At 57.3% G+C, this 22,515-nt stretch overlaps 1 protein-coding gene across 3 annotated transcripts; it reads left to right on the top strand.

Moving 5' to 3' along the window:
* The first annotated feature begins 7,135 nt into the window (after positions 1-7,135).
* On the top strand, positions 7,136-22,504 carry HMG20B (high mobility group 20B). Of its 3 annotated transcripts, none has more exons than XM_038384135.2 (10): positions 7,136-7,219; positions 8,943-9,045; positions 12,091-12,196; positions 12,614-12,817; positions 13,247-13,367; positions 13,548-13,600; positions 14,431-14,509; positions 15,180-15,395; positions 16,052-16,184; positions 17,281-22,504. In XM_038384135.2, exons 2-10 carry the CDS (start codon positions 9,008-9,010, stop codon positions 17,291-17,293), a joined length of 963 nt encoding a protein of 320 aa, XP_038240063.1. In that variant the 5' UTR covers positions 7,136-7,219; positions 8,943-9,007; the 3' UTR covers positions 17,294-22,504. The 3 variants fall into 3 exon arrangements, with proteins under 3 accessions (XP_038240063.1, XP_043358427.1, XP_043358426.1); XM_043502491.1 differs by lacking the exon at positions 7,136-7,219 and adding an exon at positions 8,136-8,820; XM_043502492.1 differs by lacking the exon at positions 17,281-22,504 and having other exon boundaries at positions 16,052-16,188.
* Positions 22,505-22,515: the final 11 nt, after the last annotated feature.

The following is a 22,515-nucleotide window of genomic DNA, read 5'->3' as shown; positions in this document are numbered from 1 at the left end:
CAGGGCAGGAGGTGGTTGGAGGCAAGGCTGGCTGCGGGCAGGGCAGGGGGCGCAGCAGGGGCTGGCTGGAGGTGGGGGCTGGCTGCGGGCAGGAGGTGCGGGGGTGGCTGTGGGCAGGGTAGGGGGTGGCTGGAGACGGGCTGGCTGTGGGCAGGGGTGGCTGGAGATGGGTGCTGGCTGCGGGCAGGGAGTACGGGGGTGCCTGGAGGCAGGGCAGGGGATGCAGCAGGGGCTGGCTGTGGGCAGGGCAGGGGCTGGCTGTGGGCAGGGCAAGGGGTGCAGCAGGGGCTGGCTGGAGGCAGGGCAGGGGGTGCAGCAGGGGCTGGCTGGAGGCAGGGCAGGGGGTGCAGCAGGGGCTGGCTGGAGGCACGGCAGGTGCTGCTGGAGGCAGGAGCTGGCTGTGGGCATGGGCTGGCTGTGGGCAGGGCAGGGGCTGGCTGTGGGCATGGGCTGGCTGTGGGCAGGGCAGGGGGTGCAGTAGGGGCTGGCTGTGGGCAGGGCAGGGGATGGCTGTGGGCATGGGCTGGCTGTGGGCAGGGCAGGGGGTGCAGCAGGGGCTGGCTGTGGACAGGGCAGGGGGTGCAGCAGGGCCTGGATGCCGGCAGGGCAGGGAGTGCAGCAGGGGCTGGCTGCCGGCAGGGGGTGCAGGGGTGGCTGGAGGCAGGGCAGGGGGTGCAGCAGTGGCTGGCTGCGGGCAGGGCAGGGGGTGCAGCAGGGGCTGGCTGGAGGCAGGGCAGGGGGTGCAGCAGGTGCTGGATGCAGGCAGGGCAGGGGGTGCAGCAGGGGCTGACTGTGGGCACGGCAGGTGCTGCTGGAGTTGGGGCCTGGCTGTGGGCAGGGGCTGGCTGCAGGCAGGGCAGGGAGTGCAGCAGGGGCTGGTTGCAGGCAGGGCAGGGGGTGCAGCAGAGGCTGGATGCCGGCAGGGCAGGGTTGCAGCAGAGGCCGGCTGCGGGCAGGGGGTGCGGGGGTGGCTGGAGGCAGGGCAAGGGGTGCAGTAGGGGCTGGATGCGGGCAGGGCAAGGGCTGCAGTAGGGGCTGGATGTGGGCAGGGCAGGTGCGGCTGGAGGCGGGGGCTGGCTGTAGGCAGGGCAGGGGGTGGCTGCAGACAGGGCAAGGGGTATAGCGGGGCTGGCTGAGGGCTGGGGGTGCGGGGGTGGCTGGAGGCAGGGCAGGGGGTGCAGCAGGGGCTGGATTCAGGCAGGGCAGGGGGTGCAACAGGGGCTGACTGTGGGCACGGCAGGTGCTGCTGGAGGTGGGGGCTGGCTGTGGGCAGGGGCTGGCTGGAGGCAGGGCAGGGGGTGCAGCAGGGGCTGGCTGCGGGCAGGGCAAGGGGTGCAGCAGGGCTGGCTGCGGGCAGGGCAAGGGGTGCAGCAGGGGCTGGCTGCGGGCAGGGCAGGGGGTGCGGGGGTGGCTGGAGGCAGGGCAGGGGGTGCAGCAGGGGCTGGCTGCAGGCAGGGCAGGGGGTTGTTGTAGGCGAGGCTGGCTGCGGGCAGGGCAGGGGGTGCAGCAGGGGCTGGCTGGAGGCAGGGGCTGGCTGCGGGCAGGGCAGGGGGTGCAGCACGGGCTGGCTGCGGGCAGGGCAGGTACGGCTGGAGGCGGGGGCTGGCTGCGGGCAGGAGGTGCGGGGGTGGCTGCGGGCAGGAGGTGCGGGGGTGGCTGGAGACGGGCTGGCTGTGGGCAGGGGTGGCTGGAGGTGGGTGCTGGCTGCGGGCAGGGAGTACGGGGGTGGCTGGAGGCAGAGCAGGGGATGTAGCAGGGGCTGGATGCGAGCAGGGCAGGGGCTGGCTGTTGCCAGGGCAGGGGGTGCAGCAAGGGTTGGCTGGAGGCAGGGCAGGGGGTGCAGCAGGGGCTGGATGCAGGCAGGGCAGGGGGTGCAGCAGGGGCTGGCTGTAGGCACGGCAGGGGGTGGCTGCAGACAGGGCAAGGGGTACAGTGGGGCTGGCTGCGGGCTGGGGGTGCGGGGCTGGCTGTGGGCAGGGCAGGGGGTGCAGCAGGGGCTGGCTGGGGGCAGGGCAGGGGGTGCAGCAGGGGCTGGCTGGCTGTGGGCAGGGGGTGCAGCAGGGGCTGGCTGGCTGTGGGCAGGGGGTGCAGCAGGAGCTTGCTGTGGGCAGGGGATGCGGGGCTGGCTGGAGCAGGGCAGGGGTTGCAGCAGGGGCTGGCTGTAGGCAGGGCAGGGGGTGGCTGCAGACAGGGCAGGGGGTACAGCGGGGCTGGCTGCGGGCTGGGGGTGCGGGGGTGGCTGGAGGCAGGGCAGGGGGTGCAGCAAGGGCTGGATGCGGGCAGGGGTGGAGCAGGGGCTTGCTGTGGGCTGGGGATGCGGGGGTGGCTGGAGGCAGGGCAGGGGGTGCGGGGCTGGCTGCGGGCAGGGCTGGGGTTGCAGCCGGGGCTGGCTGTGGGCACGGCAAGTGCGGCTGGAGGTGGGGGCTGGAGCAGGGCAGGGGGTGCGGGGCTGGCTGGAGGCAGGGCAGGGGGTGCAGCAAGGGCTGGCTGGAGGCAGGGCAGGGGGTGCAGCAGGAGCTGACTGTGGGCACGGCAGGTGCTGCTGGAGGTGGGGCCTGGCTGTGGGCAGGGGCTGGCTGCAGGCAGGGCAGGGGGTGCAGCAGGGGCTTGCTGTGGGCAGGGGATGCGGGGGTGGCTGGAGGCAGGGCAGGGGGTGCGGGGCTGGCTGCGGGCAGGGGCTGGCTGTGGGCAGGGCAGGGGGTGCGGCCGGGGCTGGCTGTGGGCAGGGCAGGGGGTGCAGCAGTGGGTGGCTGGAGGCAGGGCAGGGGGTGCAGCAGGGGCTTGCTGTGGGCAGGGGGTGCGGGGCTGGCTGGAGCAGGGCAGGGGGTGCGGGGCTGGCTGCGGGCAGGGCTGGGGTTGCAGCAGGGGCTGGCTGTAGGCAGGGCAGGGGGTGGCTGCAGACAGGGCAGGGGGTGCAGCAAGGGCTGGATGCGGGCAGGGGTGGCTGGAGGCAGGGCAGGGGGTGCAGCAAGGGCTGGATGCGGGCAGGGCAGGTGCGGCTGGTGGCGGGGGCTGGCTGCGGGCACGGTGGTGGGTGCTCACGGGGAAAGCAGCAGGACGCAGCCGGGACCCCCAAGCAGCAGCGGAAGCCCCCGGGCCAGGGGTCTGGGGAGCAGCAGCACCAGGGCTCGTGGGTAGGGCCAGGCGGCAGCCCGCAGCGCAACGCAGCGCCCGCGGCGGCCGGAGGAGGAATTACATTACTTCCCGGCCGGAGCCCAGCAAAGCCTCAGCGCCCCCTGCAGGGAAGCCGGTTAACAACCGGTTCTAAAACTGGTTCAAAATTTAACAACCAGCTGGTGAGAACCGGCTCCAGCTCACCTCTGGATGTAACCATTTGTTTCCAGGTTTCAGAGTAGCAGCCGTGTTAGTCTGTATTCGCAAAAAGAAAAGGAGTACTTGTGGCACCTTAGAGACTAACAAATTTATTAGAGCATAAGCTTTCGTGAGCTACAGCAAACTTCATCGGATGCATTTGTTTCCAATATTTCTACTTGCTACTACCTGAGTCCCAGGTCATCCACAGTCTCAGAAACAACTCTCAGATTTCAGAGTAGCAGCCGTGTTAGTCTGTATTCGCAAAAAGAAAAGGAGTACTTGTGGCACCTTGGAGACTAACAAATTTATTTGAGCATAAACAACAGAAACAACTCTGACATCATAATCAAAAAGGCTGACAAAGGAGGTGCTGTTGTCATCATGAATAGGTTGGAATATGAACAAGAGGCTACTAGGCAGCTCTCCAACACCACTTTCTACAAGCCATTACCCTCTGATCCCACTGAGGGTTACCAAAATAAACTTCACCATTTGCTCAAAAAACTCCCTGAAAAAGCACAAGAACAAATCTGCAGAGACACACCCTTGGAACCCCGACCTGGGGTATTCTATCTGCTACCCAAGATCCATAAACCTGGAAATCCTGGACGTCCCATCATCTCAGGCATTGGCACCCTGACAGCAGGATTGTCTGGCTATGTAGACTCCCTCCTCAGGCCCTTCGTTACCAGCACTCCCAGCTATCTTCGAGGCACCACTGACTTCCTGAGGAAACTACAATCCACCGGTGATCTTCCTTAAAACACCATCCTGGCCACTATGGATGTAGAAGCCTCTACACCAACATTCCACACAAAGATGGACTACAAGCCATCAGGAACAGTATCCCCGATAATGTCATGGCAAACCTGGTGGCTGAACTTTACTTTGTCCTCACCCATAACTATTTCACATTTGGGGACAATGTATACCTTCAAATCAGCGGCACTGCGATGGGTACCCGCATGGCCCCACAGTATGCCAACATTTTTATGACTGACTTAGAACAACGCTTCCTCAGCTCTCATCCCCTAATGCCCCTATTCTACTTGCGCTACATTGATGACATCTTCATCATCTGGACCCATGGAAAAGAAGCCCTTTAGGAATTCCACCAGGATTTCAACAATTTCCATCCCACCATCAACCTCAGCCTGGACCAGTCCACGCAAGACATCCACTTCCTGGACACTACGGTGCTAATAAGCGATGGTCACATAAACACCACCCTATATTGGTTACCTACTGACCACTATTCCTACCTACATGCCTCTAGCTTTCATTCAGATCACACCACATGATCCATTGTCTACAGCCAAGCTCTACGATATAACCGCATTTGCTCCAACCCCTCAGACAGAGACAAACACCTACAAGATCTATATCAAGCATTCTTACAACTACAATACCCACCTGCTGAAGTGAAGAAACAGATTGACAGAGCCAGAAGAGTACCCAGAAGTCACCTACTACAGGACAGGCCCAACAAAGAAAATAACAGAACACCACTAGCCGTCACCTTCAGCCCCCAACTAAAACCTCTCCAACGCATCATCAAGGATCTACAACCTATCCTGAAGGACGACCCATCACTCTCACAGATCTTGGGAGACAGGCCAGTCCTTGCTTACAGACCAGCCCCCCAACCTGAAGCAGATACTCCCCAGCAACCACACACCACACAACAGAACCACTAACCCAGGAACCTATCCTTGCAACAAAGCCCGTTGCCAACTCTGTCCACATATCTATTCAGGGGACACCATCAGAGGGCCTAATCACATCAGCCACACTATCAGAGGCTCGTTCACCTGCGCATCTACCAATGTGATATATGCCATCATGTGCCAGCAATGCCCCTCTGCCATGTACATTGGTCAAACTGGACAGTCTCTATGTAAAAGAATAAATGGACACAAATCAGACGTCAAGAATTATAACATTCAAAAACCAGTCGGAGAACACTTCAATCTCTCTGGTCACTCGATTACAGACCTGAGAGTGGCTATCCTTCACCAAAAAACTTCAAGAACAGACTTCAAGGAGAGACTGCTGAATTGGAATTAATTTGCAAACTGGATACAATTAACTTAGGCTTGAATAGAGACTGGGAGTGGATGGGTCATTACACAAAGTAAAACTATTTTCCCATGTTATTTCTCCCCCCACCCCACCCCCCACTGTTCCTCAGACCTTCTTTTTAACTGCTGGAAATGGCCCACCTTGATTATCACCACAAAAGGTTTTCCTCCTCCCTCCCCTTCCTGCTGGTAATAGCTCATCTTAAGTGATCACCCTCCTTACAGTGTGTATGATAAAACCCATTGTTTCATGTTCTTTGTGTGTGTATATAAATCTCCCCACTGTATTTTCCACTGAATGCATCTGATGAAGTGAGCTGTAGCTCACGAAAGCTTATGCTCAAATAAATTTGTTAGCCTCTAAGGTGCCACAAGTACTCCTTTTCTTTTTGGGCTCTGTTAAGTAACCCGAGGCCTGATTTCACTGTAAACAGATCTGAGAGCTGTGTGTTAAGCAGAGCGGTGATCCAAAGCGAACCTGGTGATCTGAGGCGAAACTGTTTCTTTGGAAGCAGTGAATCTGTGAATACTGCAATTATCCAGTGAACCAGGTGCTGGAGGCTCCAGGGAGACGCTTGAAGAGCGCAGGGGGTTGGAGTGTGCAGTCGCTAACTTGGGGAGAGAGAGAGTTGTGGACTTGACTCCCAGCAGGCACTGACGAGGCTTCCTCGCGCTAAGGGCAGGTGGTAGCAAGGAGCCTCCCAGACCTAGGTCCTCCCGGGAAGGATCACATCTGGGCTGGGGCATTGTCGTGTTACTAGCACGGCACGAGACGTTGACCAAGTGAGTATTTTGTATCTGTGCCTTGAAGATGGTTTTAAAAAGAGCCCTGGAGGCAGATCCACTGCGGCCATTGGGTATTGACGTTGTGTCTGTGCACAGCTCTGTGCTTCTGGTTCTCGGGGATGCCCAGGAGCTTCTGGTGCCCGTTTCCCACCCTGTGAGGTTTGCACCCCCTGCCTTAACTTTTCTGGGGCTCCTTTGACTCTCAGCCAAGGCCAAAAATGGCAGACTGTCATGTGCAGTTTGAGGCAGGTTCACAAAATGCTGGAGGCTTGTCCAGAACCAAGCAAATGTTGTGTCTCTTCAAGTTTAGGGGGTCCTGGCTGTATGGGGAAGGCATATTGGGGGTTGGGAGGTCCTGTCTGAGGGCTCTGGCGGAGGAGAGTACAAACCCTGGCTGGGGGATAGCAGGTACAGATCTTGGCTGGTGTCGGTGGAGACCTTGCCGGGGGGGGGTACAGGCCCTGTGTGTCAGAGGGCTGGGAGATCATAGAATATCAGAGTTGGAAGGGACCTCAGGAGGTATCTAGTCCAGCTCCCGGCTCAAAGCAGGAGCTAGCCCCAATTTTTGCCCCAGATCCCTAAATGACCCCCTCAAGGATTGAACTCACAACCCTGGGTTTAGCAGGCCCATACTCAAGCCACGGAGCTACCCCTCCCCCCCGTGACCTGGGAGAGGCGGGTCCCAGACTCTGGCTGGGGCTTGCGCAGGGGAAGGGGGAGGTGAGTCCATTACATTTGGTAACTGGCCCTTTAAGACCCTCCCTCCGGCTGAGGCTCCGGAAACCGATTCTTGATTGGTTGGGGCCCCTGTCGCGCGCAAGCGAACTTGACGCAGCCAGCGCGCGCTGCCGTAGTCCCGCCCTCTGACTCTGACGAAGGCCGCTCCGGCCAATCACCGTCTGCCTTATCTGCATATTACCTCCAGGGTGACCAATCCAAGTCCTAGCTGTGGGCAGCTTATTAACATAACGATGGCGGGCGGGGCGGAGGCAGCAGGGAAGGGCGGTTGAACCTGAGGGACAGGTTTGCTGAGTCAGGGAAGTTTGGGGGATTGGAGGCGGGAGGAGTTGGGGGTGTGGGGGGAGAACGGGCAGGAGGTGGGGGGCCGGGGAATTGGAGGCGGGGGATTGGATGGAGAACGGGTGGGGGGATTGGGGGCGGGGGGATTGGAGGGGTGTGGGGGGCCGGGGAGGAGGCGGGGGGATTGGGGGCGGGGGGATTGGAGGGGGGGGGCCGGGGAGGAGGCGGGGGATTGGGGGTGGGGGGATTGGAGGGGTGTGGGGGGCCAGGGAGGAGGCGGGGGGATTGGGGGTGGGGGGATTGGAGGGGGGGGCCGGGGAGGAGGCGGGGGGTTGGGGGTGGGGGGATTGGAGGGTGTGGGGGCCAGGGAGGAGGCGGGGGGATTGGGGGTGGGGGGATTGGAGGGGGGGCCGGGGAGGAGGTGGGGGGATTGGGGGCGGGGGGATTGGAGGGGGGGCCGGGGAGGAGGTGGGGGGATTGGGGGCGGGGGGATTGGAGGGGTGTGGGGGGCCAGGGAGGAGGCGGGGGGGATTGGGGGTGGGGGGATTGGAGGGGTGGGGGGGGCCATGAGGGGGGCTGGGGGGATTGGAGGGGGGGGGGGGGAGGAGGCGGGGGGATTGGAGGGGGGTGGGGGAGGAGGCGGGGGGATGGGGGCCGGGGAGGAGGCGGGGGGATTGGGGGTGGGGGGATTGGAGGGGGGGGCCGGGGAGGAGGCGGGGGGATTGGGGGTGGGGGGCTGGGGAGGAGGTGGGGGATTGGGGGTGGGGGGGCTGTGGGATTGGAGGTAGAACTGGGAGGAGGTGGGGGGATTGGCGGGAGAACGGGGATCCTGGGTTGGGGGCTAAAAGGAGCCCTGGGGATGGAGCTGCTGCAGATGGTGCGGGGGGGAGGGGGGGCAGTGCTGGGTGCTCTTCCCCTAGTCTGACCTTGTTAGTCAATAAAGGTGTATAAGACGGGCGGGATGGGGAGCTCTGCCCCCCCCCGTCTCCCCAGTTCCCCTCTCCTGGGTGTGTCTCTGACTCTCCTGTTGCAGTGACCAGTTGTGTCCCCTGCTCACGGCAGGGGCTTGGAGCCAGGATGCCTGGATTCTGTTTCTGCCTTAGCCACTGACTCACTGGGTGACCTTGCACAAGTCATTCCATGCCTCCGGTCCCCAGTTTCCCCAGCTTTAAGAAGCCCTTGAAGCACTTTGAGAGTGCAATTTGTAATTCACATTAGAGTGTTACGCTTGTGAACTTTAGTAGGGTTGTGGATCAGGGCACCTAGAGCTTCAAATGAGCATCCTTTATTATATAAACTGAAATAAATCAATTGGGAAATTCCCCAAGCAACATCCACAGAAAAGCAGCTGCTAGTCAGACTGTTAAGTATGCAGTGCTGTGCCAATGTTGCTTTAAATTATTGTATCTCTGGAATATCTTTTCTGTGCAATGTTAAGGTTCCAATTTAAATAGCCTTGTTTTGTTTTGCACATTTATCATTTTGTTTCTAGAGGTGATAAGGGAAGTTATTTGTCCAGGGTCACACAATAAGCTAGTATGTGAGCTGCGAATAGAACCCAAGAGTCCTGAGCCACCAGAGCAGGAGACAATACTTCCTCCTGAGTGGGATGTGCCAGGTGGGCACTGGGACCTTGTTTCGGCAGGATTGTAGCTTGCTCAGTTGCTGCTGGGTTTGGGATTTGCTCCCTGCTTCTCAGTTGCTGAAATGTCCATAATGAAACTTGATTGCGCATTACAGGTGGCCTGGTCTGAGCTGCTTGAGCATTTCCCGGTGCTCTTAGCTGGTGTTTGCAGAAATTGGTCATGTCGCATGCTGCAAAACAGCTGGCCGCTGGGATCTTGTAAGTGTTGCAGGTTTTTTCCCCCTACCAGACTGCAACAGGCTGACTGTTGTTGTGGTCATGGTGATGCTGACAGGCCCCACAGTGCCTGACAGCAGTCAAATCTAGGTAATGAATTCACAGAGCTTAAGTTTGATGCGACCATTAGATCATCTAGTCTGACCTCCTGCATAACAAGGGCCAGAGACCTTTACCCAGTTACCCCTGGATTGAGCCCAATAGCTTGTTTGGCTAATGCATCTCCCAGAAAGGCAGCCAGCCTTCATCTGAAGACATCAACAAGTGGAGGCTGCCGTGGTAGTTTGTTCCAATGATTAATCACCCTCACTGTTAAAACGTTGGGCCTGATTTCTAATGTGAATTTGTCTGGCTTCAGTTTCCAGCCACTGGTTCTTGGTCTGCCCCTCTTTGCTAGATTAAACGGCCCGTTAGTCCCTGGTATTTTCGCCCCAGTTACATGTAGGCTGTTATCAAGGCAGTTCTTGATTGTGATGAGCTAAACAGATTGAGCTCTTTAAGTCTCCCACTGCAAGGCGTTTTTCCAGATCATTTTTGTGGCTCTTTTCTGTACCTTCTCCAATTTTTCAAGAGATTTTTAAAATGTAGACCCCAGAACTGGACGCAGTGTTCCAGTGTTGGTCTCACCAATGCCACATACAGAGGTAAAATCAACTCCCTGCTCCTGCTCACTACTCCCTGTTTGTACAGCCAAGGATCGCATCAAAGATTTTGTTGTCATAGTGTTGTACTGGGAGCTCATGTTGAATTGCTTCTCCATTATGACCCCTAAACCCTTTTGCAGACACTGCTTTCTTTGTTCCTAGATGAATAACTTTGCATTTGATTGTATTAAAATGTATTTTGTTTGAATGGGCCCCACTTACCAGGTGCTCCAGATCGCTCTGTATGACTGCCCTGTCCTCTGCTTTACTTACCACTCTGCCAATCTTGGTGTCATCTGCAAATGTTATCGGCACTGGTTTTATATTTAATTCCAGATCATTGATGAACATGTTGAATAGCATCAAGCCTAGTACCAGTCCCTGTGAAACCCCACTAGAAACGCCCCTGTTTGATGGTCATTCCCCATTGGCAATTACTCTTTGAGATCTTAGAGACTAACAAATTTATTTGAGCATAAGCTTTCGTGAGCTACAGCTCACTTCATCAGATACTCAAATTTCAGAGTAGCAGCCGTGTTAGTCTGTATTTGCAAAAAGAAAAGCAGTACTTGTGGCAACTTAGAGACTAACAAATGTATTAGAGCATAAGCTTTCGTGAATGCATCCGATGAAGTGAGCTGTAGCTCACGAAAGCTTATGCTCTAATAAATTTGTTAGTCCCTAAGGTGCCACAAGTACTCCTTTTCAAATAAATTTGTTAGTCTCTAAGGTGCCACAAGTACGCCTTTTCTTTTTGCGAATACAGACTAACACGGTTGCTACTCTGAAATCTTTGAGATCTGTCACTTAGCCAGTTCTTAATCCATTTATTGCATTATACATAGTGGAGCCTACTAGTTTTTCAATCAGAATGTCAAGCAGTAGAAACTCAAATACCTCACCAAAGTCTGTTACATCTACACAATTACCTTTATCAGCCAGGCTTGTAATCTCAAAGAATGAAATCAGGCTTGTTGACCGGACCTGTTTTCCATAAACCCATGCTGACTGGCCTTAATTACGTTCTCAGCCATCAGTTCTTTATCAATTAAATCATTTTGTATTTTCCGTTATTTTGCCCAGGATTGATGTCAGGTTAACAGGCCTATATTTATCTGATTCATCCCACTTGCACATTTGGAATACTGGTACAACATTAGCTCTTTTCCAGTCTTCTGGAATTTCCCTGGTATTCCAAGACATACTAAAAATTAACATCTCCTCCAAGATCTCATCAGCCAGCTCTTTTAAGACTCTTGGTGCAAGTTCGCCAGGCCTGCTTATTTAAAAATACTTATCCCAGCAGATGTTGTTTAACATCCTCCTTAGTTACTAAGGGACTCAAAAGTACTTCATCATGCTCATATGGTGCACGATATCCTACTGCCTCTTTCCAAATGCAGAACAGAACACTTCTGCCTTTTTCTGCATCATCATTAACAGTTTTATTTTCTCCATCTAGTAATGGGTCTGTACCTTTGCTAGGATTTCTTTTGTCCCTAAATACTTAAAAAAATTCCTTCTTATTGTCCTTAGCCTTGCCAGTCATGGTTTTTTCCCTGATGTCTTTAGCTTCCCTTATTAATTTTCTGTACTTCATAACTGCTAAGTTATAACTGCTGCTATTTACTTCCCTGTTTTTGCATTTGTTATGGATTGCTTTTTGATTTCTAATTCCTGCCTTCACTCCTCCTGATCTTGTAGCTGGATTTGTTGAGGTGGAGCACCACTGGGGTTCCCTCGGGGCATATCTGATTGCGGGAGCTGGGTTGCCTTGGGCTGTGGCTTGTGTAAGATGCTCCAGATGAAGGCAAAACTCTCCTCTATGATACACCAGTACCAGGCCTTTCCTTCTCTCCATTCTATGCCAGGGAGGGTGGAATGTTGTCTCCAGCCACAGATTAGTGGATGCGCTGGCTACAAGGACTGATGGATGGCCCTTGGAATTGGTACCCAGAGGAGTATAACTTCAGATCCAGTTCTCAGTTGTGTGACTTGGGCTGTAACCTGTGTGCAGGAGTACCCCAAATTACCCTGTGCCATGCTGGTCTTGGTGGGGTTTGTGGAGCCCCTTATTTATTACAGTTCTAGCTTCTCCCAGCAAGGGCTTCTGTGGGGAAGGGTGTGGGAGCTCTGGCATTGGGAGGGAGTCGCCATCTGCTACCTCAACCCCAGCTTCCCCCGGTAGGAGTCACCCTTGTGAAGGGCTGTGGAGAGCGCTGGCTGCGTGGAAAGCTCAGTGCTCCTGCATTCCCAGGCCCTCCCGGCAGGAGGTGCTGATGGGCGTAGCAGTGTGCACCAGCAATGCCAGCCCAGTAGTGTGTCTGCAGTTGCGCTTCAGCCTTTTCCTTCACTGAATGTGACACAAGCTCTCTGGTTGCAGACATGCCACCGGCAAAGGCCAGCATGGAAACTTCCTGGTCGCCATCAAGCAGGAGAAGGGGGAAGTTCCCCGGACCAGCAGCGAGAAGCCCCATGGCGAGGAGGAGGTGAGCCCCTCTGTGATGTAATCTGGCTCTTCTGCTTTCCCAGCCTGCCCTGAGCACAGGACCCCTGCGGTGGCTCAAATGCAGCCGCACAATGCTGGGACAGCTGGGTTTACAGCACTGCAGGGAGCTGCTTTGCTGGGGTTTTGTGCGTAGTCCTTTCCATAGAAATGCATTCGCTTACCCTGCAATAGTCCTAGTGTAGCTGTGCAGCGTGCTAGGCTGCCGCAGATGGTGCTGGGGCCTTGTGGCTGCAGCACGGGGTTGGGAAGAGAGGCCAGGAGCCCTGGGCTCGGGAGGGCTAATGACGGGGCTGCATGGCGCTCTGTCCCTCTCTTCCTGCTGTGGACACAGTCACTTAGTGAGATCCAGTCCAGCATGTTGGTTGGTTTCTTTCCCTCCCCTGCCACGGGATGACAGCCAGTGAAGAAGAGGGGCTGGCCCAAAGGGAAGAAGAGGAAGAAGATTCTGCCCAACGGCCCCAAGGCCCCAGTGACTGGTTATGTCCGCTTCCTGAATGAGCGCCGTGAGCAGATCCGCATGCAGCATCCTGACCTGCCCTTCCCAGAGATCACCAAGATGCTAGGAGCCGAATGGAGCAAACTGCAGCCCACAGACAAACAGGTACTGGGGGAGGTGGAGGGGTGTCCAGGGGAGACGCACCTTGCATTAGCCCAGCCACATCCAGCTGGGACCTGGGTCACAGCCGTGCTCCAGACCCGCTTGGGCTGTTGAGCCGGTTGAGGGTTGCACCTCGAGTAGGATAGGCTGCGTCCGAGGGAGGCTGGACCAGGGTCTGCAGGGCGTACCCTAATTGGCTGCTGTGCTGTGGGTCTGGGGTCTGGTCCATTCCATAACTGCAGGGCATACACTGAGCCCCCTGACTGGCTGCTCGGAAAGCAGGGAGCAGGGCCCTGACACCTGGAGTCACGCCCTTGAATACTTGCTGGGCAGCTCGCTGGAATCCAGCCTCTGGGGTGATGTTTAGGGTTGCACCTCGCCCCCGCTTCCATGCGCTGTGGGACGTGCCCATCTGACCCCGAGTGGTTTCAGAGGTACCTGGATGAGGCGGAGCGCGAGAAGCAGCAGTACATGAAGGAGCTGCGGGAGTACCAGCAGTCAGAGGCCTACAAGATGTGCACGGAGAAGATCCAGGAGAAGAAAATCAAGAAAGGTTGGTGCTGGGGATGTGTGGGGCTGGGCCCCTGAGCACAGCATGGTGCGCTCTGCCCTGCCCCCCACTGACACGGGTGGGGAAGAGGCTGGAAGCGTCCCCCTCGATGCTGTGGGCTGGCAGGGTGGGCCTGGCACAGCAGGATGAGGTAAGTAACCTCTGACTGCTTTGTGCCCCCAGAGGATGCTGGTTCTGTGTCTGTGAACACTCTGCTGAACGGGCACCCGCACAAGGTAGGGACCCTGGCGGCTCTCTGTGAGGGCAGCAGTGCCCAGGGGAGGGCTGGGTTGCCAGGTGCAGGCTGGGGGAAGTGAAGCTGAGGAGCGCAGAGTCCCTCATAGAGCATGAGGTGGTAAATCCTGTCCAGCTGCATGGGCTCTGCCAGGGGCTCGGGGTGGCAGTGGTGAAGTGGGGCCTGACTCCATGCCGGGCAGTGCCGTGCTGGTGTGACGTGTGTCCGGCTGGTGCTGTATGGCCCTTAGCTCAGTGCATGTCTCATGCCCCCTCCTCCTCCCCGGTGATGCTGCTTGCTCAGTCCATGTCTGTCCCACCCTGTGCCCACACACCCGCTGACTGGGCCAGGGGCTGCCTGTCTGTACCCTGCCACCTTCCTAATGTTCTTTAGGCCATTGGCAGACTTGTTGCATATGACCCTGCCCGGGCATGAGGGGGTCTTGGCTGCAGATTGGGATTAGACAGAGCTACTCAGCTGAGGCAAGTGGAGCTGAGCCTGTAACAGCTGGAATTATTGTGCATCTTTTAAAATTCCTCTTCCAGCTACCAAGGCTGGGGACTGTGGCTTGGCCTGGCCAGTTGTGGGGAGCCCGGAACTATCGCCCGGCCCATGTGGGACCCACCAGCTCCTCTAGGGCCATATGTTGGGACTGGCAGGAGCCCTTATACCCCGCTGCCTTCCCCCATCCTTGAGCTGAAGCAGAGCAGGGGCCGGGTGTGTGGACCTAAGGTGGGCAAGAACCCCTCCCAGGCGAAGGGAAATTCATCCCTTGGGCTAGAGTTGATCTGTCCTGGCCACTGGCCGTTAACCTGCATCGCTCCCGGCCAGGGCGGGGACTGCTGCGGGGACGGCTTCTCCACGTTTGATGTGCCCATCTTCACCGAGGAGTTCTTGGACCAGAACAAAGGTACTGAGCCTAGAGGAGGGGAGGATTTAACTTGTTGGGGCAGTGACCGTCCTGCATTCTGTTTGCACAGCGCCTAGCACAGTGGGGTTCCCTAGAATACTATCAGCGACACAGCCCAGGCCAGGGGAGGGGGAGGCTAGAGACTATGGTGCCCAGTGCTCTCACCTCCCAGCAGGGGGCAGGCCCAGGATCCCTGGTGTAAATAGACCCCTGGCGCTTGCAGTAGCTGATCCTACCCTGGCCCATGTGGCTGGTCGATGCTTGATCCTTCTCAGCAAGCCAAACGAGACCCCTAATGCCCCAAGGCGAGTTTGGGGTGGGAGGGTCGCAGCCTGTGGATTTGCCTGCTGATCCTGTCAGCTTCATGGCAGGGTGCCAGGCAGCCCTCAGAACAGAGTCGCTGATCCCAGCTTCCTGGCTGGAGTCGACTTCCACCTCAGTTGGCCCAGCAGGGGCCAGGTGCAGGGGCTGATGAGCCAAGAACACGGGCAGCACCTAACACTGTGGGGCCCTGATCCTGGCTGGGGCCTCTGGGCTCTGCCGTAACCGAAGTCGTTGATGGCACCACTGTGCGAGTCCTGCATTGGCCCCAGGTCTGTCTCAAGTTGGGGGGAGCTGGGCTCTCCCCCTTCCTTTGCACTGATCCGCCCTCCTGTCTGCGGTGGGGCAGCACGGGAGGCCGAGCTGCGGCGCCTGCGGAAGATGAACACGGAGTTCGAGGAGCAGAACGCCATTCTGCAGAAGCACACAGAGAGCATGAGCTGCGCCAAAGAGAAGCTGGAGCAGGAGCTGGCACTGGAGGAGAGGCAGACGCTGGCCCTGCAGCAGCAGCTCCAGTCCATCCGGCAGGCTCTGACCACCAGCTTTGCTTCCCTCCCCATCCCAGGTGAGCCCAGGAGGCAGAGAGAGAAGGATCATGGGAACACTGCCTACAGAGAGCCTCTCCCTGAGCAGTCCACTGGCTGTCGGCTGGGCTGTCACTAGAAGGGGGAGCCCGGGCGTCTGATACTCTGCACATGGGGGGTGGCTGGAGATGGGGCTTGGGGCCTCAGAAATCTCCCTCCCTTTCCCTCTAGTCTCAAAAGATCCCAAAGCACCCCATGGTGGTACTGAAGAAAAGAGACTGTGGCAGTGCAGCCCCCCCATCCCCCCAGGCTGGAGTGTGGCTGGCTCAGCACGCAGCCAGCAGGTGGGGGCAGAGGGTGGAGAAAGTGTCTGTGTCAGAGCAGACGCAGCCTTGGCGTGGGGGTCTCCCCAACACACCCATGTGTGGTAAACTCACTCTGGGGGTGAATGGCCAACTGGGTTTTGACCCAGATGTTGCAGGGAACAAAGGGGTTGGGCCTCAGAGCTGAGCTCTCCACCCAGTATGGAAACGCCCTGGAAAGGGCCACAGGCGAAGCATCCTGCCCCCCTCTGTAGAGTACCAGTCCTAACCCACTACAGGGCTGCCGGTGCATCGCTGCAGCTGGCCTCTGGGGTTATTGGGCTTGGGACTCCGGCCGGGCTCCTGCGCTTTGCTAACCGGGCCCCTGTCCCCAGGCACTGGAGAGACCCCCACGCTGGGCACCCTGGATTTCTATATGGCCAAACTGCACAGCGCCATCGAGAGCAACCCGCTCCAGCACGAGAAGCTGGTCGTACGCATCAAGGAGATCCTCTCCCGGATAGCCAGGTGAGCGGGGGACTCTTTCCTGCCGGGCCTGAGGATGGAGGGCTGGGGTTCTCCTGCAGGGTTCGGTGACTGGAGGTCCTGGGACCTGCCTGGCCTGGGCATTGGCCATGGCAGCTGTGGGCTGATCCTGGCAGGTGCTCAGTACCCAGAACTCTGTGGGTGAGGCCAGAATTGGGGTGTGGGGGCGGGGGGGGGAGAGCCAGGTCTCAGCAGGTGAGAGCAGGATGTGTTGGGATTGACCCAGGCTGCCCTGATGCTTGGCTTCTCCCTGGACCATTCTTGGGGGATGAGGGAGGCATGTGGGTCCCCTACAGCATGCCACACCCTGTTGTGGTGGTGCCAGTTGGGAAACCCCGGTGCCAGGGGCTGCGGGGAGATCTTCGCTGAATGGCTGCACTCTGCCTAAGCCCCAAGCCCGTTCTGACAGCCCCTCGCAGCCAACCACCCCCTCCTGGGACACAGAGCAGCCCAAACGCCCCCAGTGCACCCGCAGACCAGCTCAGAGCTGAGCAGATCTGTGACTGGAAGGGTCCATATATGGTGCTTGTAACTCCATGTTTTGGGGCTCACGTGGCCAGGGGAGGCCCCCATTTTAAATGGCAGCTGTGTGGGGGAGGGATGTCCTGGTGTCCCTCTCCCTGCTGGGATTTCCTCCCCGCTCTTCCCCATCTCGCTGACCTGGGGCCCAGGGAGTTGCATGCTGACCGCTAGAGCTGTCCTGAGCTCGCTGGCTGGAGCCCAGCACTGCCTGGCAGGGTCTGGACTTGGCCACTGTCCCACAGCTGCTCGGTGACTCATGTGAAGTGGGCTGCTGGCTCTGACTCAGTTTCCTGGGCACAGGTGTCTGCATTGCAGCATCTGCCCCTGGAGTGAACTGTCACCCGTGTGGGCAGTCCCATGGAGACCGAAATCTCCCTGTCTCCCGCGGGGGCATCCCCAGGGTGGGCTGGAGGCAGGCTCATGTGGCAGTGAATGGGCACTGCCTGTTCTGGGGAGGAACAGTCCCTCTGGCCCCACACCACTGTCCCCTGCCCCCTGAGCTGCTGAATGAGCTGCGAGTGCCTAAGCAGGCCGTGTTTTTCCTTCCTGTTTTTAGTGAACACTTATGAAAGGCCTGATGTGTCCTGCGGCCCAGCGCTGACTCAGACTGGGACCCTCAGCCACCTTCTCCCACCCGCCCTGACACCTGGAATCCGCTGGAGCCTTGTGGCTCAGCACCTCCGCCTTGCACAGATCTTTGCTGGAGAAGGCCTTTGAACGGGTTGAGTAACTCTTGGTCCTTCCGTGCAGCTGAGAACTGTGGGCCAGGCCTCTGTGGGGTCTTGGGGGGCAGGCTGCCAAGCAGGGACAGCAAGGCAGCTTGCAGGGTCACTTTTTGGCTCCTCCTGAGCCCTTGGCTCGCTGACTGCCAGGGCTAGGGCTTAGTGCAGCGCCCCAGTGGTATGACTGGATGTGCTGCAGGCTCCGCGTGCCCCATTGCAAGTTGGCCCTCCATTCTCCAGCGAGGCCCCAAGATTGTTCAGTAATGCTGAAAATCCTGCAGCAGTTGCATTAAATTAAACCACACAGCCTTAAAGCTGACCAGAAGCTGCCCCTGGCCGCTCACTGTGACAGTAAATCAGGCGTATCTCGGGCTGGCCCCACCCTCCAGTTGTCAAGGTGATGGAGGAGTCTGTCTTGCCAAGGCAGGGCAGAAGTGCTCGTTGCTGGGGGGGTGCTGGTGTAGACCAGGCACTGCTGCCCTTACCCACGTCACCTAGACCTATGCTGAGCAGAAGAGGACACAACAATGATAATGCCACTGTCCTGCCTACGTTAGTGCAACCTCCCCTAGAGCTGCATCAATATTTGGGCAAAAATAGATGGGTTCCTCCTTCCCCCCCACACAAACAAGTCTACTGTAGACCCAGCCCAAGCTATCAGCAGTGAAATGGTTCAGTGTTGGCATTGAAACTACCATTGTTAGGTTTCAGAGTTAACCCATTGCAGTGAATGGGGCTGTTCACCCCCTTGGAGCAGTTGTTTCAGGCTGTCTACAGACTCAGGCGCTCACACTTGAGTCATATGAGGGCTGTTGCTCTTTGATGAGCGCTGTGATCCTGGCACTGTGTAGTGGGGTGGGAGCTCTGCTCCCCTACCCCTAAAATAGCATGGCTGAGTATTATGGGAATTGCCCTGCTGAGCCCTGCCCAAGGGGGCCTGGGGAAGCCATGTCTGCATGCCAGGGTCAGGCCAGCTCACTTGTTCTCAGCATGGGGTCCTCTGCCTTAGTTAGCTAAGGGGCATGTTTGTAGTGTGGATGGGACCAGCTCGGTCAGAACTGTGCCGGGACCAGCCTGATCAGTCTGGTTACAGTCCTGCTGCCCGGAACAGGTCCCTGTCTGCATTTGAGTCTGTGGTGTAGATGGGCCCTTATCTAATCTTAGGGTCTGTGTTCACTGCTGAGTTAACCAAAGCTCTTACTCCAGTGGAACCTCAGCCCACTCCTGTCCACACACAATCCTGTCCTCTGAGTTTGGTGGTGCTTTCAACCGCAGCTTGCTGGCCCGGGTGCTGCTTTCACTCGGCTGGGAACCTGCCCGCTTTGCAGTGGGGACGCAGGCAAAATCACTCAGTGCTGACAGTCCTCTAGCGACTTCACACAGTTTCCCCCCGTGTGCCCAGTAGGACAGACAAGTTCTCCCACGCTTCACTGGGAAAGATCCCTAGAGTGGCTCAGCTCACTGCAGCACAAAGCACCTGGAAAAAGCCCCTGATGTCCTCATGACACCCAGGTGAGAGCCATGCCATTGCGGGCACAGTAACAGGTCAGGTGCTACTCGCCCTGGCTGGGCTGGCCTGGGCTCAGACTTGGGTGCAGATCACCTGTGTTACTCTGCAGTGTAGTCATACCCCACGAAGTGTAGGCATGAGTCTCCAGGGTTATCGTGTTCAATTCCCTGCCATCCTGTCCTGAGCCCACAGGGGCTGGGAGGGGCAGATGCTGCTGAGGGTGGGCAGACAGCACCCATTTAATTGCCCAGTAGGTGCCCGGAGCTCTGGGGAGGTGGGACAGTGCGGTGTAGAGAGCTGTGCCCTGGCGGGAGGGCGCCATTCTCTGTGCATGGACAGGGTGGGAGCCCCACTCCATCCTGGTTAATCCTGCAGACGCCGCACCAGAGATGGCCACTGAGGGCATGTCTACATTGCAGTTCAAACCCACAGCTGGACCATGCTGGCTGATTCGGGCTCACGGGATCTGGGCTACAGGGCTGTGTAATTGTGGTGCAGATGTTTGAGGTGGGAGGGTCCCAGAGCACTGAGCCCGAAAGCCCCTTAGCCCAAGCCCTGCAAGCACAAGTCAGCTGGCCCAGGCCAGCCACGGGTTGTTAATTGCAGTGCAGACGTGGGATCACCTCTTAACACTTGCCAGTCAGCCATAAAGACTAGAGATGTGGTCTGGCTCCAAACGCCCTCACAGCTGGGGCAGGGGGCCCGTCCCGGCTCGGACATTTCATTTATTTTTACAAAGAAGTTATTTAATCCAGTCTGAAGTTGACTGTGACTAAACCTCTGGGTGAGCAGAGAAGAGTCGCTCAGTTCCCTCCCGGAGCCTCCTTCCGATGGGTGAACCCCACATGGTGCCCTCTTGCTTCGGGACGCACATTGCTAATCCCTCTCTCTGTTGGTCTGGCCCGTGAGAGATGGGGCTGGAGTGTGACGCTCTGGGCTGAGGGTGTTAGATCTGATCCCAGCCCCTCTCCAGGCATTTTGCTGGTCAGAATAGGGACCAAACTGCTGTGCCAGGGTGATGCTGACAACTTGCCTGCAGCTTCTAGCGCCAGGCACTGCCAGCTCCGGTCACAGCGAGCAGCAGCTTCGTCTGCAAGGAGCGTGGTATGCGCTGTGCACTGCGGGGATGTGGCAGGATCCGTCCTTCCCTGGGGACGTACCATCTGTATGTGCTACCACTTAGAAATGCCTGTCCCCAACCATGGCACCTGGCAGCATTCCAGCCCCAGCCCTGCTCCGCCAGTAACACTGTGCTTTTCCACCTATGCTCCGCGGACCCCTGGGCAGTCACCGACTATGTCTAAGGGGTCCATGAAAGGGTGCCGTTACCATAGCACGGTGGTTTTCAGGGGTCCACAGACTGGGTAAGATTTCCAAAGGAGTTTGCACCTTCATTCAAGATTTTGTAGGAGTCTGTAAATGAGAAAAGGTTGCAAACCCCTGGAATAGCAGGTCTTGCGTGGCTGAGAACAGCTTCTCAGTTACAAGGGGATGGGCCATGGCGTGGGAGCTCTGCGAAAACTCCCAGCTCTCCCACCGACCTTGGGCCCATCTCTACAGGGGAGAGTGGCTCCCTTTCCTGCCTCCCGAGGGCTGTGAGGCCAGATTCCCCAGCCTCGGTGGGGTGCTGAGATACTCCAGTGATGGGTCTGAATGCACTCTGGGAGCTGCACCCACTGGGTCCTGCCAAGCAGCATTTTCAGTGCCTCTCATTCTACATCACCTGAGTAAGGTCAGTGGCTTAAAAGTTCCCCTTGTGCAGGAGCTGCCCTCGGGCCTGCAGTGCCCATCCCAGTTCTGCAGAGCTCTGGGTCTCTGTGTCTTAACTCAGTGAACCCTGGTAAGTGGGGTTAGTCACTTATCTTGGATCATGTAATTAGAGAGATTATTTTCTTACTAGCACGTAAAAAAAGTGCAATTTCCAGTTCACAGTAGCCTCTCCCTTGGAGCTAATGCTGTCCGCTATGGAGCGACAGCCAGAACTGCTCTGGTCTATGTAAGCCTCTCCGTGTCACGCCACTTCGGCTGCAGCCTGCAGTGCCTGGGAACGGCCAGGGAGACATTTGATACAAATAAAAATGGGGTGGAGACCCAATCTGTTGCCCTGAGTGAAAGTGGTTCATGGGCAAAGTGCGTTGGGTGGGTGTAGGGTGACCAGACAACAAGTGTGAGAAAACGGGACGGGGGTGGGCGTAATAGGAACCTATATAAGAAAAAGACCCCAAAATTCAGACTGTCCCTATAAAATCGGGACATCTGGTCACCCTAGGTAAGTGGCTGTAGCGGCACAGCCGTGGTCCCTGCATGGTCACCGAGTGACACCTAGCTACTGGAACAACCGAACCCCTTGCTGTCTCCTGACTTCGGCAGGGACACCAGGAAGAAGCTCAGCCCCTGGCTATGTCCTCCTTTGGCATGGTGCAAATCTGGGGTGCAGGGGCCTGCCCTAGATTACAAACAGTCAGAGCCATCACAGGCCCCATTCCTGAGCTGCTGCTCTGTAGCTGCCGTTCTCTCTAGTCCCGGAGCCCTGCACCAAGAGTGTCTTTTGGAAGGATGGTGCACACCCAGAAATCAGCCAGTCGTTCTTAGCAGTGCTTGCTCTGAGCTAGCGTTCAGTATCCCAAGCAATGAGGCTTCTAGCATGTGTCTAGCTTGACTAACCTTCTTTCAGAGGTGAATGACAATATTTGCGAAGGGCTTTGAAGATGAGCATCCCAGAGGCTGGAAGGTTTTGTGGCTAAAGCCCAGGACTGGGAATTGGCAGATCTGGGCCCCTCCTTGGCTGTGCCACAGACGTCTGTGTGACCTTGGGCAAGACACATGACTTGAGATTAGAGACCTGGCTGCTGGACAAAGATCAGGGTGAGGGAAGTGGAGTGTTTGTGAGCAGCATGTGATTCTAGAGCAGAGATAGTGAAGGGACAAGTGCCCCCTAGTACACAGATCCATAGAGCTTCAAAGTGTCACAGAACCGGTAACCAACACCCAATTCTGCCACTGCTGTTCACAGGAGTTTGCTCCCACGGGAGTTCCATGCTCCCTGAGTGGATTAGGCCTCACACTGCCCACTTTGCATGTGGGGAAACTGGAGAGAGAGAGTAAATGACTTTAAAACTTCCCTGGTAGGCGGGGACCCCATCTAAGTGGCTGTCCTGTTGATGCAACACAAATGTCCCCTTGGGTCAACGGATTGGTGTCTCCACGATTCCAGATCAATGCGACTCAACTCGCATGGCAGAAGAGCCTTTTTATTTTTGCCCAAACTCTCCCAAGGATCTGAAGGTCAAGCTGGGTTCCCCTGCCTCCCTCAGCAGCCCCAGCAATGCTGGTTCTGCAGTTGGACCCTGGTTGTCCCTTTTTCTGGTGCACAAGAGGGAACAGAATCCTTCTAGCTGTCCTGCATCCAGGCAGTTCCTGCAGGGCCAAGGACTTGGTGGTGTCAGCCAAGGCTGCAGGTCTGTCATGAAGACACAGAAAGGGGCAGAGACAGAGCACAGCCGTGTGAAATATTTGCCTTATCATTAAAATTCCCACCGGAACTCAAAGTTCTTGTTTA

This window comes from Dermochelys coriacea, chromosome 25 (assembly GCF_009764565.3).
Source record: "Dermochelys coriacea isolate rDerCor1 chromosome 25, rDerCor1.pri.v4, whole genome shotgun sequence".
NCBI classification, from domain to species: Eukaryota; Metazoa; Chordata; order Testudines; family Dermochelyidae; genus Dermochelys; species Dermochelys coriacea.
This window is presented reverse-complemented; position numbering and strand designations above follow the sequence as displayed.